At 49.1% G+C, this 13,755-nt stretch overlaps 1 protein-coding gene across 1 annotated transcript; it reads right to left on the bottom strand.

Annotated features, from left to right (window-relative positions):
* Positions 1-261: 261 nt before the first annotated feature.
* LOC149311506 (uncharacterized) lies at positions 262-9,525 on the bottom strand. The gene is made up of 5 exons (XM_089526563.1): positions 9,411-9,525; positions 7,946-8,147; positions 6,294-6,562; positions 4,653-4,798; positions 262-2,947 (listed from the first exon to the last, which is right to left on the bottom strand). The coding sequence occupies exons 1-5, from the start codon at positions 9,523-9,525 to the stop codon at positions 878-880; spliced, it is 2,802 nt and encodes a 933-aa protein (XP_089382689.1). The 3' UTR covers positions 262-877.
* Positions 9,526-13,755: the final 4,230 nt, after the last annotated feature.

The following is a 13,755-nucleotide window of genomic DNA, read 5'->3' as shown; positions in this document are numbered from 1 at the left end:
ATCGATTCATGCATGAATGTGTACACAAGTGGATTATTTTAGAGGGGAAAAATGCAATCAGGGCAAATGTAGCGGGAACCACACTCCACTGTCGAATCGATCCATCGATTCGGATCACACACTAATTTATCTGTAAGTGGGAATGAGGCCTGAGTTCAGAGACCAGAACATGACTAAAAGTATTATTTTTGGAGAGGTTTTGGACCCTTAGTCCCTCAGATAAAAGAAAGTAGGGTGAGGAACCCCATCCATGTTACCCCTCTATCTATAGAATCACATTCAGAGACAAGTTCAGACACCAACCAAGGACAGTACATATTTTACTCTAACATCTGATACTGAACTGGAACAATGATTTCCCTGCATCTGCAACAGACTGTAAGACTGCATGGCTCCTCACTGAGGTGGACCTTTCCCCAGATGTCTCCTCATCTTCTACCCTGAATGACCCACCTAGTAGTTCGAGGGCCATCTGTGAGACAAACCAGACAGAGGCAAAAAGATGGTTCACTCTGTGTACTGTCATTCCACCCCTGCATATAACATTGCTTTTGAAGGCAGGGGGATATTTCCCATCCCCTACGTTCTTGCCAAGAGGCCCTTCCTGCTAGTCCTGAAGACGCCCTGCATCAACCATGGACTGGAAATTGTATTTCCCCATCGCTTCCAGTGGCATTCTTGGAAATCCATGAAAATTGCTGAGTCTTGGCCTGTGGGGACAGCAGGCCATGGTCCTGAGTCTGCAAAAAACTGCAGGATTTGGGAGAGAAATGGCACTGATTGGTGCATGACCTTTTGGGGAACATGCGTCCAATGACATCCAGAAGACCAGATATGTCAAGGGTCATGGGCGAGACGTGGCACTTGCTGTGTTCTCTTATTTGGAAGGTGGCCAGAGTTTATTGGGAAGAGCGGCTCGTCGCTCCAGAGGCGCGTACAGCTCCTGGATGCCCTTGGGAGACTGTGCGGGAAGTTCAAAAGGGGGCACCGGGATCATGTGTTTCTTCTGGGCCTTTCGGCTAGACTTCTGGCCCATTGGATGCTGCAGAGGGGCGCCGGTCTTCAGAGTAAAATTTGGGAAATCCAAAGTGCGTTGTCTTTTCCGGTGGTGGCGTGGTGACCCCTTCCGCTTACCTCCTGAATGCCCCACTGGTCCAGCTACTTCTGGAGGGATGTATGGAGGCTCTGGTGGGGTATATGGGATCCCGGGGGTGTGTGGTTCCTCCACGCCCGTGTTGGAGTGCCTCAGTGGGGCACCAGTCTCTTGAGGTATGTAGGGGGGTTCTAAATTGTATCTTGGGTTTTCAACTGGGGCAGCTGTCTCTGCAGGGATGTATGGAGGCTCCGGAGGGGTGTACCCAGGTTCTGGAGGTGTATACGGACGTTCCAGAGGGATCTGCGTCTCCGTGGGGATGTAGGGAGGCTCCGGAGGGGTATACCTAGATTCTGGAGGTGTATATGGACGTTCCACGGGGACAGCCGTCTCTGTGGGGATGTAGGGCGGCTGTGGTGGAGTGTAGCTAGATTCCGGAGGCGTATAGGGACGGTCCAGTGGGGTAGATGTTTCTCTGGGGATATACGGAGGTTCTGGGGTTGTGTAGCTCAGTTCCCGGGGAGTATAAGGGGGCTCCATGGAGGTAGTTGCCTCTGTGGGGATGTAGGGGGGCTCTGGGGCAATGGCACCAGTCTCAATGGGAGTGAACGGAGGCTCTACGGTGAGCCTGGATTCCTTCGGAGTAAAGGGTGGCTCCAGCCTGATAGTCGACTCTGAGGGGGCGAGTGGTGGCTCCAGGGTGATACTTGTCTCCTCGGGGATGTAGGGAGGCTCTATGGAGACAGGGTTCTCAGGAGGAATGTAGGGGGGCTCCAGAGTAGGTGCAGTCTGCAGCGGTGTGTAAGGCGGCTCCAGGGTCTTGGGACGCTTCCGCCTGCGATGGGCCTTCCTCCTCCTCGTGGTGGTGGTGGTGTTGGTTGTGGTGGTGGTGGTGGTGGTGGTAGTGGTGGTCATGGATGTCTCCTCCTCCTCTTCCTCCTCTTCTCCTTCCTCCTCTTCTTCTTCTTCCGTGGTCGTCAGAGAAGTCATTGTCTCTGAGGACACTGTCATCATATTGGCTTGTAGTGGGGTAGTGTAGGTGGGGAAGGGGGGGACATAGGGGGGCTCGGGGGTCGTGTAGGGCTCCTCCGGAGGGATATAGGGAGGCTCCAGGGTGATGATGATCTCTGGTGGGATGAAGGGAGCCTCGAGAGGAGTGGGAGGTATTTCCTCAGGAATGTAGGGAGGAGAGAGAGCAGTAGGGGCTGTTTCTTGGGGGAAGAATGGGGGCTCCAGGGTGATGGTTTGCTCATGGGGGAGGAATGGGGCCTCGAGCGGCGGGGCTGAACCTGTGGGGGGGATGAACGGGGGCTCTATGATGACTGTTGGCTCCGTCTCCCTGGATCGGGTCGTCTCGGTGGTGTTTGGACTTTCGGAAGAGGCCTCAGAGGACAAAGTGGTTGTCTCTTCCGATGTGGTTTCAGAGGCTTCTGTAGAAGTATTTGTCGGGAGAGAGATGGTGCCCACTTCTACTATGGTGGTCTCTCTTGTGGTCGGTGGGGGTACTGAGGGTCCCTCTGGGGGCAGAGGGACGGGTTCCACCTGTGGTGGAGTTTCAGGAGTTGTGGACGTAGTGGTTGTTGGTGCCTCTGTCGATGGGGTTGTGATTGGACTGGGAAGGAGGGTGATGCCACCTGGATGGACATTGGCTGAAGTTGTCATTGGGGGGTTTGAGCTCTGTCCCCCTTCGTCTTCCAACATCATCCCTAATATCCACTCAAGGTAGTCCTTGGTAGAGGTGTAGACTCCAGGTCGGTTGGCCTGGGCACAGCCTTTGCCCCAGCTGGTGATGCCTACTATGTAGTACCGGGATTTCCGGGATGTCTTGCACATCAAGGGCCCCCCGCTGTCTCCCTGCAATAAGAAGAAAGGAAGTGCCACAGGGTCACACGGGGGAATGCAAAACGGAAACGCTGAGTGCCAGAAAACTGGTGCCAACCTGAAGGAAGGTCCCACAGCAATATCCTACCATACGCATGGCTTTGTCATGTTGTTACACATGTTTCTCTTAAAAGTGATTGTCAAGACTCTGAGAGCTCCTTTTCGGAGCCAGCACCTCCAAACTGAGGTCTGGGGGAAGGCAACCTAGAGGAAGGATTTTCCCATTAGTAGACCCCCTCCCGGCCCTCCTATTGTGAGATGTACTTCCCAGTGCCTCCTTAACTGACTTATGGGTGCTAGGTCAAGGGTGGGCAACACATTGCCCCTCAGCACTATATGGATACCACTCTTAAGACCATTTTTCTGGGGGTCCTTAGATCCCTAGGAAAACTATGCTGCTAGGGTTTGGTAGCCAACTGCTCCACTGAATTTGGGTGGAAAAATACCCAAACATAAGCCAAAAACTGGACTGATGTGGGTTTTCCCCAGGTGCTGCTAAAACTGCACTTCACACAGCTCATAGTTAAACTGTGGGATTCACTGCCACAGAATGCCCCGACATCTACAAACTTGGATGGCTTTCATGGATACATTTATGGAAGAGATGTCATACTGAGGATGGAGCGAGCTTGTTTTCTGATGCTCCAGAGACTAGAACAGGGAACAATGGATGCAAACTACAGGGAAAAAGACTCCACCTCAGCATTGGGAAGAACAGTAAGAGCTGTTCGACAGTGAAACACATTCCCTTGAAGATTGTGATGGAGTCTCCATCCTTGGAGGTTTTTAAACAGAGGCTGGATGGCCATCTGTCTGGAATGCTTTGATTGTGAATTCCTGCATGGCAGAATGGGAGTCGGACTGGATGGCTTTGGTGTCTCTTCCAACTCTAGGATTCAATGATTCTACCCTTGGTATCTGCTGGGGTATTTGGGGTCCACTGGGGTTTGGTTTCAGGACCCGCCATGGATACCAAAATCTGGGGATGCTCAAGTTAAATACAATGGCATAGTAAAATGGTATTCTTTATATAAAATGGCAAAGTCAAGGTTTGCTTTTTCTGGAATTTATATATTTTGGGAATAATTTCAATACGTGGATGGTTGGATCTATGGATAAGGAGGGCTGACTGTATGTATATGCAAATATTTCAGGTTGACTCAACCTTCCATCCTTTTGTAGGTCAATAACATGAGTACCCAGCTAGTTGGGGGCAATTGTAAACGCTTAGGGAGTGCTCAGCACTATAAAGCGGTATAGAAATGTAAAGTGCTATCGCTATTGCTATGGCAAAATCCATAAAACCTGGAATAACGGATGCAAGCTGCAGTAAAAGAGATTCCACCTCACATCAGGAGGAACATCCCAACAGTAAGAGCTGTTCAACAGTGGAAGACACTCCTTCAGGGAATAGTGGAGTCTCTTTCTTTGGAGGTTTTTAAGCAGGGGCTGGATGGCCATCTGTCCGAGGGAGCGCTTGGATAGTGTCTTCCTGCATGGAAGAATGGGGTTTGGATTGGATGGCCCTTGGGGACTCTTCCAGCTCCAGGATTCTAGGGTTATAAAATGAGGCCACCAAGGAAGAAAGGAACCATCTGAGCTGGCAAAGAAATTCACTCTGCCAGAAACACTGTACAAAAGATGTTGCCTGTTATAACAAGGACTGTCGATGCCATACCTGGCAACTGTCGATGCCCCCTTCCTCGTATCCAGCACACAAGGTGTGTGGACTCATGGCCCCGCTGTACCACTGGCTACTGTTGCACTTCTGAACGTCCAAAATGTTCACCTTAGCCTCCTGCAGGATATCTGATGTTTTTACACCTGCAAGGCAAAGGAACAGGTGAGTCTGGTCTCCAGCTTCTCTGGGTGTGAAACTTCACAGTGAATGGGAATGCTGCAGATGCCAGCCTAGCCTTGGTACCCCTTTTCCTGGAGCCTCAGTTATTTTTGTAGAGAATGCAGTGTTAGAGGGGGAGGCTGTGAAATTGACTGTCTAGCAGCGCACCTTATTCAGGGATTGGGGAGGGTGTCGTGTCCATCTGTGTGCACCTGCGCGCATAGGTGGGCACAGGCTGAAAACAGTGACTGATAAAAAAAGTAAACTGAAGGCAGTGCCCTGCAAGTGACACAGACTAGTATAACCTTGGTTATAGGTGTGTGTGTACATTCAGGGACACTGGGGAAGGAGGTAGTCACTACAGACCTGTGCAATGCACCTTGGAGAATGGGGGCCCCCAGGTGCAGCTAAAAAGGCCAATGTGATTCTAGGCTGCATCAATAGAAGTATAGTCTTCAGATCAAGGGAAGTAATAGTGCCACTCTATTCTGCTCTGGTCAGACCCCACCTGGAATAATTCTGTGTCCAGTTCTAAGCACCACAATTCAAAAAGGATGTTGAGAAACTGGAGCCATGTGTCCAAAGGAGGGGAACTAAAATGGTGAAGGGTCTGGAAACCATGTCCTATGAGAAACAACTCAGGGAGCTGGGGATGTTTAGCCTGGAGAAGAGACGGTTAAGAGGTGATATGATAGCCCTGTTTAAATATCTGAATGGGTGTCATACTTCCTGCATGGCAGGGGGTTGGACTGAGTGGCCCTTGTAGTATCTTCCAACTCTATGATTCTACGATTCTATATTGAGGACAGAGTAAGCTTGTCTTCTGCTGCTCCAGAGAATAGGAACTGGAACAATGGATGCAAACTGCAGGAAAAGAGATTCCAGCTCAACATTAGGAGGAACTTCCTGACAGCAAGGGCTGTTTGGCACACTCCTTCCTCAAAGAGTAGTGGAGTCTCCTTCTTTGGAGGTCTTTAAACAGAGGCTGGATGGCCATCTGTCGGGGATGCTTTGACTGAGAGTTTCTGCATGGCAGAAGAGGGTTGCACTGGATCAGGGCCCTTTTTGAGGCCTCTTGCAACTCTAGGATTCTATGATTCTATGTTCATGCACATGGAGAAAAACAAATAGCCTTCCACCAGGGAGGGGAGTTGACCTGCAGGTGGAGAAGGGCACCATCCTGGGGTGTCATTAGGGGCTGCCATAAATAAGGACTACACCAGGTGAGAGCTCAGAGCTCATTTACATCTGTCCCAAGAGCCCTGCCATTGAGGGCCCGCAAAGGCTTGCCGCCATTCAAGCCAATGGGGCTTGAATATTGGCGGATTTATGTTTTCGCAGGGGAGTCTGGAACGGATCCCCCATGAACACAGAGGGGCAAATGTAATTGCTAACAAATTGCTTCCAAGCTGTGTGCATCTGCCTTTTGCAATTCATGAGCCACCCGCTGCCCCTGCCCTGTCCCAACCCATCTCTCACTATTCTGGGAGGTGGTCCCCCAGCCACTGATGTAGCAGGTGGAGTAGCCAGTCTGCGGGCGTGTTGCGGTCCGAGGCAAACAGGCCGGCTGGACGTAGTCACTGAAGGTCACAGGGCTGTCGAGCTTAATGAGCGCCACGTCACTGGCCTCCGTGCGCGGGTTGTAATCTTGGTGGATGATGACCTTTTCCACGGAGCGCAGCTGGACGCTGGCAGCGGGCTCAGAAAGATCGGTGGTGCCCACTACAATCCTCCAGAGATGCAAAGACCTAGGGGCAGATAGATCAACATTAGTAGGTGAAGACTCACACAGCACTTTCAAGGAGAACTTTCTCCAAGGCCTTCCATCCCCTTCCTAAGATCCCAAGTACCTTCCCATGCCAGTGGAATAGTAGAGAGACTCCTGCTTTCAATCTGAGTTTTAATGGAGCTGCACAAGCTGCTAGTCCAGTGGTCCCCAAACTGTGCCCTTTAAGAGATTTTGGACTTCAGCTCCCAGAAGCCTCAGCCATAGACTCATAGAGTTGGAAGAGGCCCCAAGGGTCATCTAGTCCAACCCCCTGCCATGTAGGAACTCACAATCAAAGCATCCCTAACAGATGTTAGCCAATAGTCTGGGATTCTAGGAGCTGAAGTCCAAAATCTCTTAAAGGGCACAACTTGGGGACCACTGTGCTAGACCCTATCCTCCGAATAGCTGCAGCACCTTGAAGATCTCCTTTAAGGTTCAGATTAGAACCTGCTTTCCCAGACTTGGAATCCTAGAATCCTAGGGATGGAAGAGACCCCAAGGGCCATCTAGTCCAACCCCCTTCTGCCATGCAGGAAGATAGGCACTGATTCACCCTATGCTGGAGTCCTGCTGACCAGTTATAAATGTTCTCTGGGAGCTTGGCTGGGGGATTCATAGAATCCTAGAGTTGGAAGAGACCCCAAGGGCCATGCAGTCCAACCCCATTCTGCCATGCAGGAACACGCAATGAAAGCTTCCCCTGTAATAGATGGCCATCCAGCCTCTGTTTAAAGACCTCCAAAGAAGGACACTCCCCCACACTCCACTGTCCAACAGCTCTTACTATCAGGAAGGTCTTCCTAATGTTGAGGTAGAATCTCTTTTCCTGTAGCTTTTCTGTTCTCTGGAGCAGCAGAAAACAAGCTTGCTCCCTCCTCAGTGTGACACCCCTTCAACTATTTAAACAGGGCTATCATATCACCTCTTAACCTTCTCTTCTCCAGGATAAACATCCCCAACTCCCTAAGGGAGTGATGGCGAACCTATGGCACACATGCAAGAGGTGCCACTCAGAGCCCTCTCTGTGGGCACACATGCTGGCGCCCTAGCACAGAGTTTGTCAGAGTTTCTTACTAGAAAGCCAGAGGGACGTGGCACTTTGCAATAAATAAGTTGGGTCTGGGTTGCAGTTTGGGCACTCGGTCTGTAAAAGGTTAACCATCACTGCCCTAAGGCGTTCCTCATAGGGCTCCATGGTTTCCAGACCCTTCACCATTTTAGTCTCCCTCCTTTGGACACATGGCTCCAGTTTCTCAATGTCCTTTTTGAATTGTTTTGCTCAGAACTGGACACAGTATTCTGGGACGTATGGTCCATAAATGGGCTTTTCCATGCTGTCTGCCCCCCTCGTTGCTCTCACCTTCTCTTTGTCTTGAAGCAATGGGCAGCGGTGAGGACCCAGCTGTCGGCCAGGATGGATCCTCCGCAGGAGTGGCGTGGGCCCTGAGTTGAAGGGATCTGGATGCTGACGAGCCACGGCCAAGCTCCAGGCAAGGCGTCGACGCCACCCACGATCCGCATGCTGCCGCCATGGGTGGGTGCCAGGGGCCGCTTCCCACAGGCTGAAGTGACGAAGAAGAGGGCAGGCACAGATGGAAGTCAGCAACAAACAAACAAACAAACAAAAAGCCTTATGTAGCTGGATGCTGGCAGACAGCTCTGAGAGATTGGTGGTGCCCACTACAATTCTCCTGTGCCCCTAACCCCAGTGAATATGGAGGGACGAGTGTATTTACTCCATCGTGAAACAAAAATTAGATTATTTGAAAGCAACCATAATATAAGGCATCCTATCCCTGAAACTTAAAAAATGCCATCAAGGAAAGAATCATAGTATGATGTTATTATATAATGTTTAATAATATTATTATTTGATTAGATGGTTCAAATGGTATTGTTGGAATAAACATATGCAATGTGTAAGTTCAGCTGACTGGGAAGGACTGAGACTCTGCTTTCTCCTCTCTCCCCACTGAGTTAACTGAGTGCAAACTGCTTTCCCACTTTGAACTAAGGCTGCATCTGCACTGCAGAATGAATGCAGTTTGACACCACTATAGCTGCCATGGCTCCATGCTATGGGATTCTGGGGCTTGTTGTTCTGTGAGCTATTTAGCCTTCTCTGTCAGAAAGCTCTGGTGCCACAGTAAACTACAAATCCGAGGATTTCACAGCATGGAGCCATGGCAGAGTGGTGCCAAAGTACATTATTTTTGCATCACAGACACAGCCCTGGTTTTGCAGCAAACTGAGCCAAATTTTAAAAGCAGTTGACTAAGTGGGATGGAAGAGGGTCTAAATCAGAGGTTCTCGACTTTGATCCTCCAGTTGTTTTGGACTTCAGCACCCAGAAGCCTTTGCCAGCATGGCCAATGAGGAGAGAATCTGGGAGATGAAGTCAAAAACATCTGGAGGACCAGAGGTTGAGAACCACTGGAAATGGTGGTTGCCTTGGCTGTTGGTCTTGCCACCTTGAGGCCCGGACAAGTGGCTTTCTGAAACACGAGGCCCAAAGCCAGATCCTGAGACTTGGCTACAACCCAAGGTGGCCAACTGGGGCAGACTGGGCATTCCCCCTTTCCAAAATAGAAGAAGCAAAGCTATTTGAGATCAAGGAGATAGGCCTGATCTTACCCTGCGTTGCCTCCTGGACCTAAATGGGTCAAATCCTCTTCCACAGTTCAGGTCCCCACAATAGTAAGACCCCAAAACACCAATGGGGGACCTCCATTAATATGGTGAAGGTGGGATACAGGACATAGGGTCAGGGATGTCCCATCTATGACTCAAGTAGAGAGCGTACACCTCCCAGGCTCAATACTCACTCTGCGGATCATAGCCATGCGTCCCGATGAATCGCAGGAAGGTCACCATCCCCAGGAGCAGCCCGGCAGGGGCGCCCATCATAAGCTGGGGCTCTTGGCACCGGTTCCACGTCATTTGAGTCATGCCTCAGCATCACCAAGGTGCCGACATCCGTGGATTCTTCTTCTGCGTTGCTAGGAGATGTGGCCTGGCTTCGGCCACCGGGACGGGGGCTGGAAGGAAGAGGTCACCCCATCGTCTCATTGGCCATGGGAGAGGACTCTGGAAAGAAGAAGACGCCTCCTTGTCCACTCTGCATCCAGTGTGGGACCGAGCAGACTTTACAAGCTAGGAGAGGACTATGGCCGGGGGGCCTTTGGAACATCAGCACAATAAGGCATTCTGGAACCTTGGGGGTCTTCTGGAAGCACCACCAGAAGGCCTTGCTGCTGGGGCCGGATGGAACAGAAGAGCCCAGGTTGGAACCTCAACCATCAGATGAACCTTCTTTGGTCCGGTCTTGGTCATTGTCACCAATAATGGGAACTTGGATGGATAATGAAGAATTCACCTCAGATGCATTTGGGGATGTTTTCCCCATCACTCCTGGAGAGACTGGGGGCAACGCTCAGGTCAGAGAGCAGAACGTTGAGGGTCAACCTTGTGCATACCAAGCCCACTGCTTCCCCCAAAAAGAGGCCTTCCCAAACTTTGGTCCGCCAGATGTTTTGGACTACAGCTCCCAGAATGCCTGGCTGTTGACCAAGCTGGCTGTGGCTTCTGGGAGTCCAGGCCCAAAACATCTGGTGGGTCAAAGTTTGAGGACCTCTGCCTTAGGATGAGGCTAGAGTTGGTTACTAGTTACCTGGCCTTTTGCACAATCCAAAAATTGCTCCTCTGGGTTACGGAGAAGATCATCTCTTTCTCCTTCCTTTTGCTTTAGTGACATTTTGTACTAAAGCTGGTTTGCAAATACCCATGTGCATATATATATATATATATATATATATATATATATATATACACACACATACACACACACACACATGCACATATATTTAGAAAGTCATCTCTCGTTTCCTCTGCCTCCCTCAAAGAGTTGCTCGAAATTGTTTAGGGAAAAAAAGTAATAATGTTAAAATTACCTAAATCTAATATTTAACTAGAGAGTGTGTCTCCATGCCCTCATGTTACCTGTTGATTTCGATGGCGATTCCATGAATTTCACAGGGTTTTCTTAAGCAATGAATTCCCAGGGTGGTCCAGTTCCTTCATCTGAAATCTAGCCAGCAGCACCTGGCATCCCCTGGCAGTCTCCCATCCCCAAGTACTAACCAAGGCCAACCCTGCTTAGTTTCCAAGACCAGATGGGAACAGGTGCCTATAGGCTACAATGCATCCCAGACTTTGGTCCTCCAGGTGCTTTGGACTTCAGCTCCCAGAATTCCTGACTGTTGAGAATCACTGATCTAGATGGCCCTTGCTATCTGCTGGGGTTCGGTTCCAGGCCCCCCTGCGGATACCAAAATCCCGTTAAATACAACGGCACAGTAAAATATTATATAAAATGACAAAGTCAGTGTTTGCTTTTTAGAATTTATATATTTTAAAAACATTTTCAAGCCACAGATGCTTGAATCCATGAATAAATATACAGAGGATCAACTGTGTGTGGTGCAATTAGCAGGAAAACCAGCGCGGTGTAGTAGCCTGAGCATTGGATTACTACTTGTGGAGATCAGAGTTCAAATCCCTCCTTGGCTACGGAAACCCACAGAGTGACTTGGAGCAAGTCACATTCTCTCAGCCTCAGAGGAAGGCTATGTCGATGCCCCTCGGAATAAATCTTGCCACCAAAACCCTGTGAGAGGTTCACCATGGGGTCTACATGTTTGAAGGCACCCAATAAAAACAACAAATCTTTTTATTTAGGGAGGCTTTTGTCTGTTAATAAGGGACTTTGATGCTAGGGGGAGTGTCACACACACACATATATTAGAATCATAGAGTTGGAAGAGACCACAAGGGCCATCCAGTCCAACCCCCTTCTTCTGCCATGCAGGAAATCCAAATCAAAGCATCCCCGACAGATGGCCATCCAGCCTCTGTTTGAAGACCTCCAGGGAAGGAGACTCCACTATAGATAATAATAATAATAATAATAATAATAATAATAATAATAATAATAAGTTTTATTTATAGACAGCTATTCCGCAATGATCATAGCGGTGTACAGTAAAAATTGCAATGCAAAATTAGCCCCTACCCACCCCCTCACTCCCCCCAGGCTGAATGATGACAGCTGGCCGTGGAGGGAGGGCTCTGACTCTTCAGGGCGGTCCCAATGGTGTTGGACCCGCCCCCTCACTCCCCCCCAGGCTGGATGATGATATATATACACACACGCACACACACACTGTGCGCCTGCACCATATGTGGGTTTGCCATATGCTGACTCAAGGTCACGTGGACAGCAAGCTCACATCGAATGAATTGGGCATGCACCCGCACCACACAGCGCATGGGAGTACACCCCATTCATACAAACAGGACTTGAGGTCCTGTGGTTTTTGTCTTATGTGTGTGGTGCATCCAGAACAGATGGCAAGGGTGGCTGTGTGTGTATGTATGTATGTGTGTATATATATATATATACACACACACATATATACATACACACACATACATACAGTGGACCCTTTGTATACCCCTGTCGTATGAGGAAAATTGCCTATGCTCAAGTCCCATTAAAATCACTGGGTGTGGGCTGCCATTAGCAGCATGTGCGTATGCCTGCACCACACGCGCCATTTAGTCTGCCTGGGCTTGTAGTCCACAGGACCTCAAGTCTGAGTAAGGCAAGCCTGTGTATGGGGCAGGCCACCAGTATACAAACACACACACACACATTTGTGCAAGAACTGAGGACCATTGGAGGACCACCATAAATCAGAAATGTCTTGAAGGCACACAACAACAACAAAAACAATATTTTTTTTGGAGAGGCCTTTGTCTATTCAGAAGGGACTTTGATACTTAAAGGAGTGTCTCACATACGCACACAAACTGAGGTCCATTGGAGGACCACCATAAGTCAGAAATGGCTTAAAGGCACCCAACAACAACTAACTAGCATTATCCTTATGTTCTTGTGGGAAGGACCAGGAACCAAGTTGCAAGGATAATTCCTGCCCTGCGATGATTCAAGGAACAAACACGGATGGGGAGTGGTCCTCTCTTCCCTTCTCCCCTGCTTCAGCTTTTGGCTTCAATTCCAATCCAAAATTATTATTTGGGAAGTTGGTGAACGGGGCCCAGAAAGTACAGTGGTCCTCCACATTCGCTGGGGTTAGGGGCGCAGGACCCCCATGAAAGCGGGGGAAATGCAAATAAAGAAACACTGTGTTTTTAACCCGAGAGAACCCCTCTCTAGGAATCTCTAGGTCCTGCAGTGCAACCTTTGCTGGAAGTTGACCATAAAGTTCAGCTGGAGGACCTAGAGATTCCTAGAGAGAACATATTAATCAAATCCGTCAATAATAAAACCTGCAAGTTTCCGGACCCTCCGCGGATACCAAAATCCATGGATGATCGAGTCCTATTAAATACAGTGGCCTAGTCAAATGGTGTCCCTTATATAAAATGGCAAAAATCAAGGTTCCCTTTGGGGCCTTTATATTTCTGGGACCATTTTCAGTCTCTGGAAATGGAGGGAGGGCTGTATTTTTGGCTCATCCACTTGCATGGCAGATCTGTGGTGTTCGCGCGCCCCCAAGTGGTGAGAGCTGGAACAGTCACCAAAGCACAGAAAATCCCCATCTTTACAGCTTCACTTTTGCACAAAATAAAATTAAAAAACCCCAAATCTTCCCAAAATCTTATTGCATTGAAGGACACTGAGCATCACAGATAAACAATAAAAATGTTAGTACAAGAATTAATAAGGTAACTGGGATTTAACACGGGAGGAAGGATGCAGATGATGATCATCATCACCACCTCTGAAGGCAAAAAGTGGTTTTTCCTGCCTTAAAAGCACTGTGTTAAAATCTCCCACACTTAGGGGACTGTTAAATAGCAATAACAGCTCCTCTGTGCCTGTACAGAGTGGAGGAAAATTATGGAGTCAGTTGTTCAGGGATAGCCACTGGCCACACTGAATGGGGATATTGGGAGATGCAGTCCCAAAAGGCATTTTTGCAAACTTGGGAATGAAACCTTACCTCCAGAGATGGCTTCTGCATAGGCAAACCAATTACAGTGGGCCCTTGGTTTCTGATGGGGTTTGGCTCCAGGACTCCTCTTGGATACCAAATTCCAAGGATGCTCAAGTTCCATTACAGACAATAATAATAATAATAATAA

The sequence above is a fragment of the Sceloporus occidentalis genome, unplaced genomic scaffold (assembly GCF_023333645.1).
Source record: "Sceloporus occidentalis isolate IW3139 unplaced genomic scaffold, rSceOcc1.0.p SCAF_5, whole genome shotgun sequence".
NCBI lineage: Eukaryota > Metazoa > Chordata > Lepidosauria > Squamata > Phrynosomatidae > Sceloporus > Sceloporus occidentalis.
The sequence above is the reverse complement of the archived record's forward strand: the minus strand, read 5'-3'. Positions and strand labels throughout refer to the sequence as shown.

Coding starts and splice junctions, on each gene's coding strand:
- LOC149311506 (XM_089526563.1), bottom strand. CDS start 9,525: ATGACGTGGAACCGGTGCCAAGAGCCCCAGCTTATGATGGGCGCCCCT. Junction 6,563..7,945: donor TGCTTCAAGACAAAGAGAAG/GTGAGAGCAACG, acceptor ATCTGCCCCTAG/GTCTTTGCATCTCTGGAGGA. Junction 4,799..6,293: donor GGGGACCACCTCCCAGAATA/GTGAGAGATGGG, acceptor TTTGCCTTGCAG/GTGTAAAAACATCAGATATC.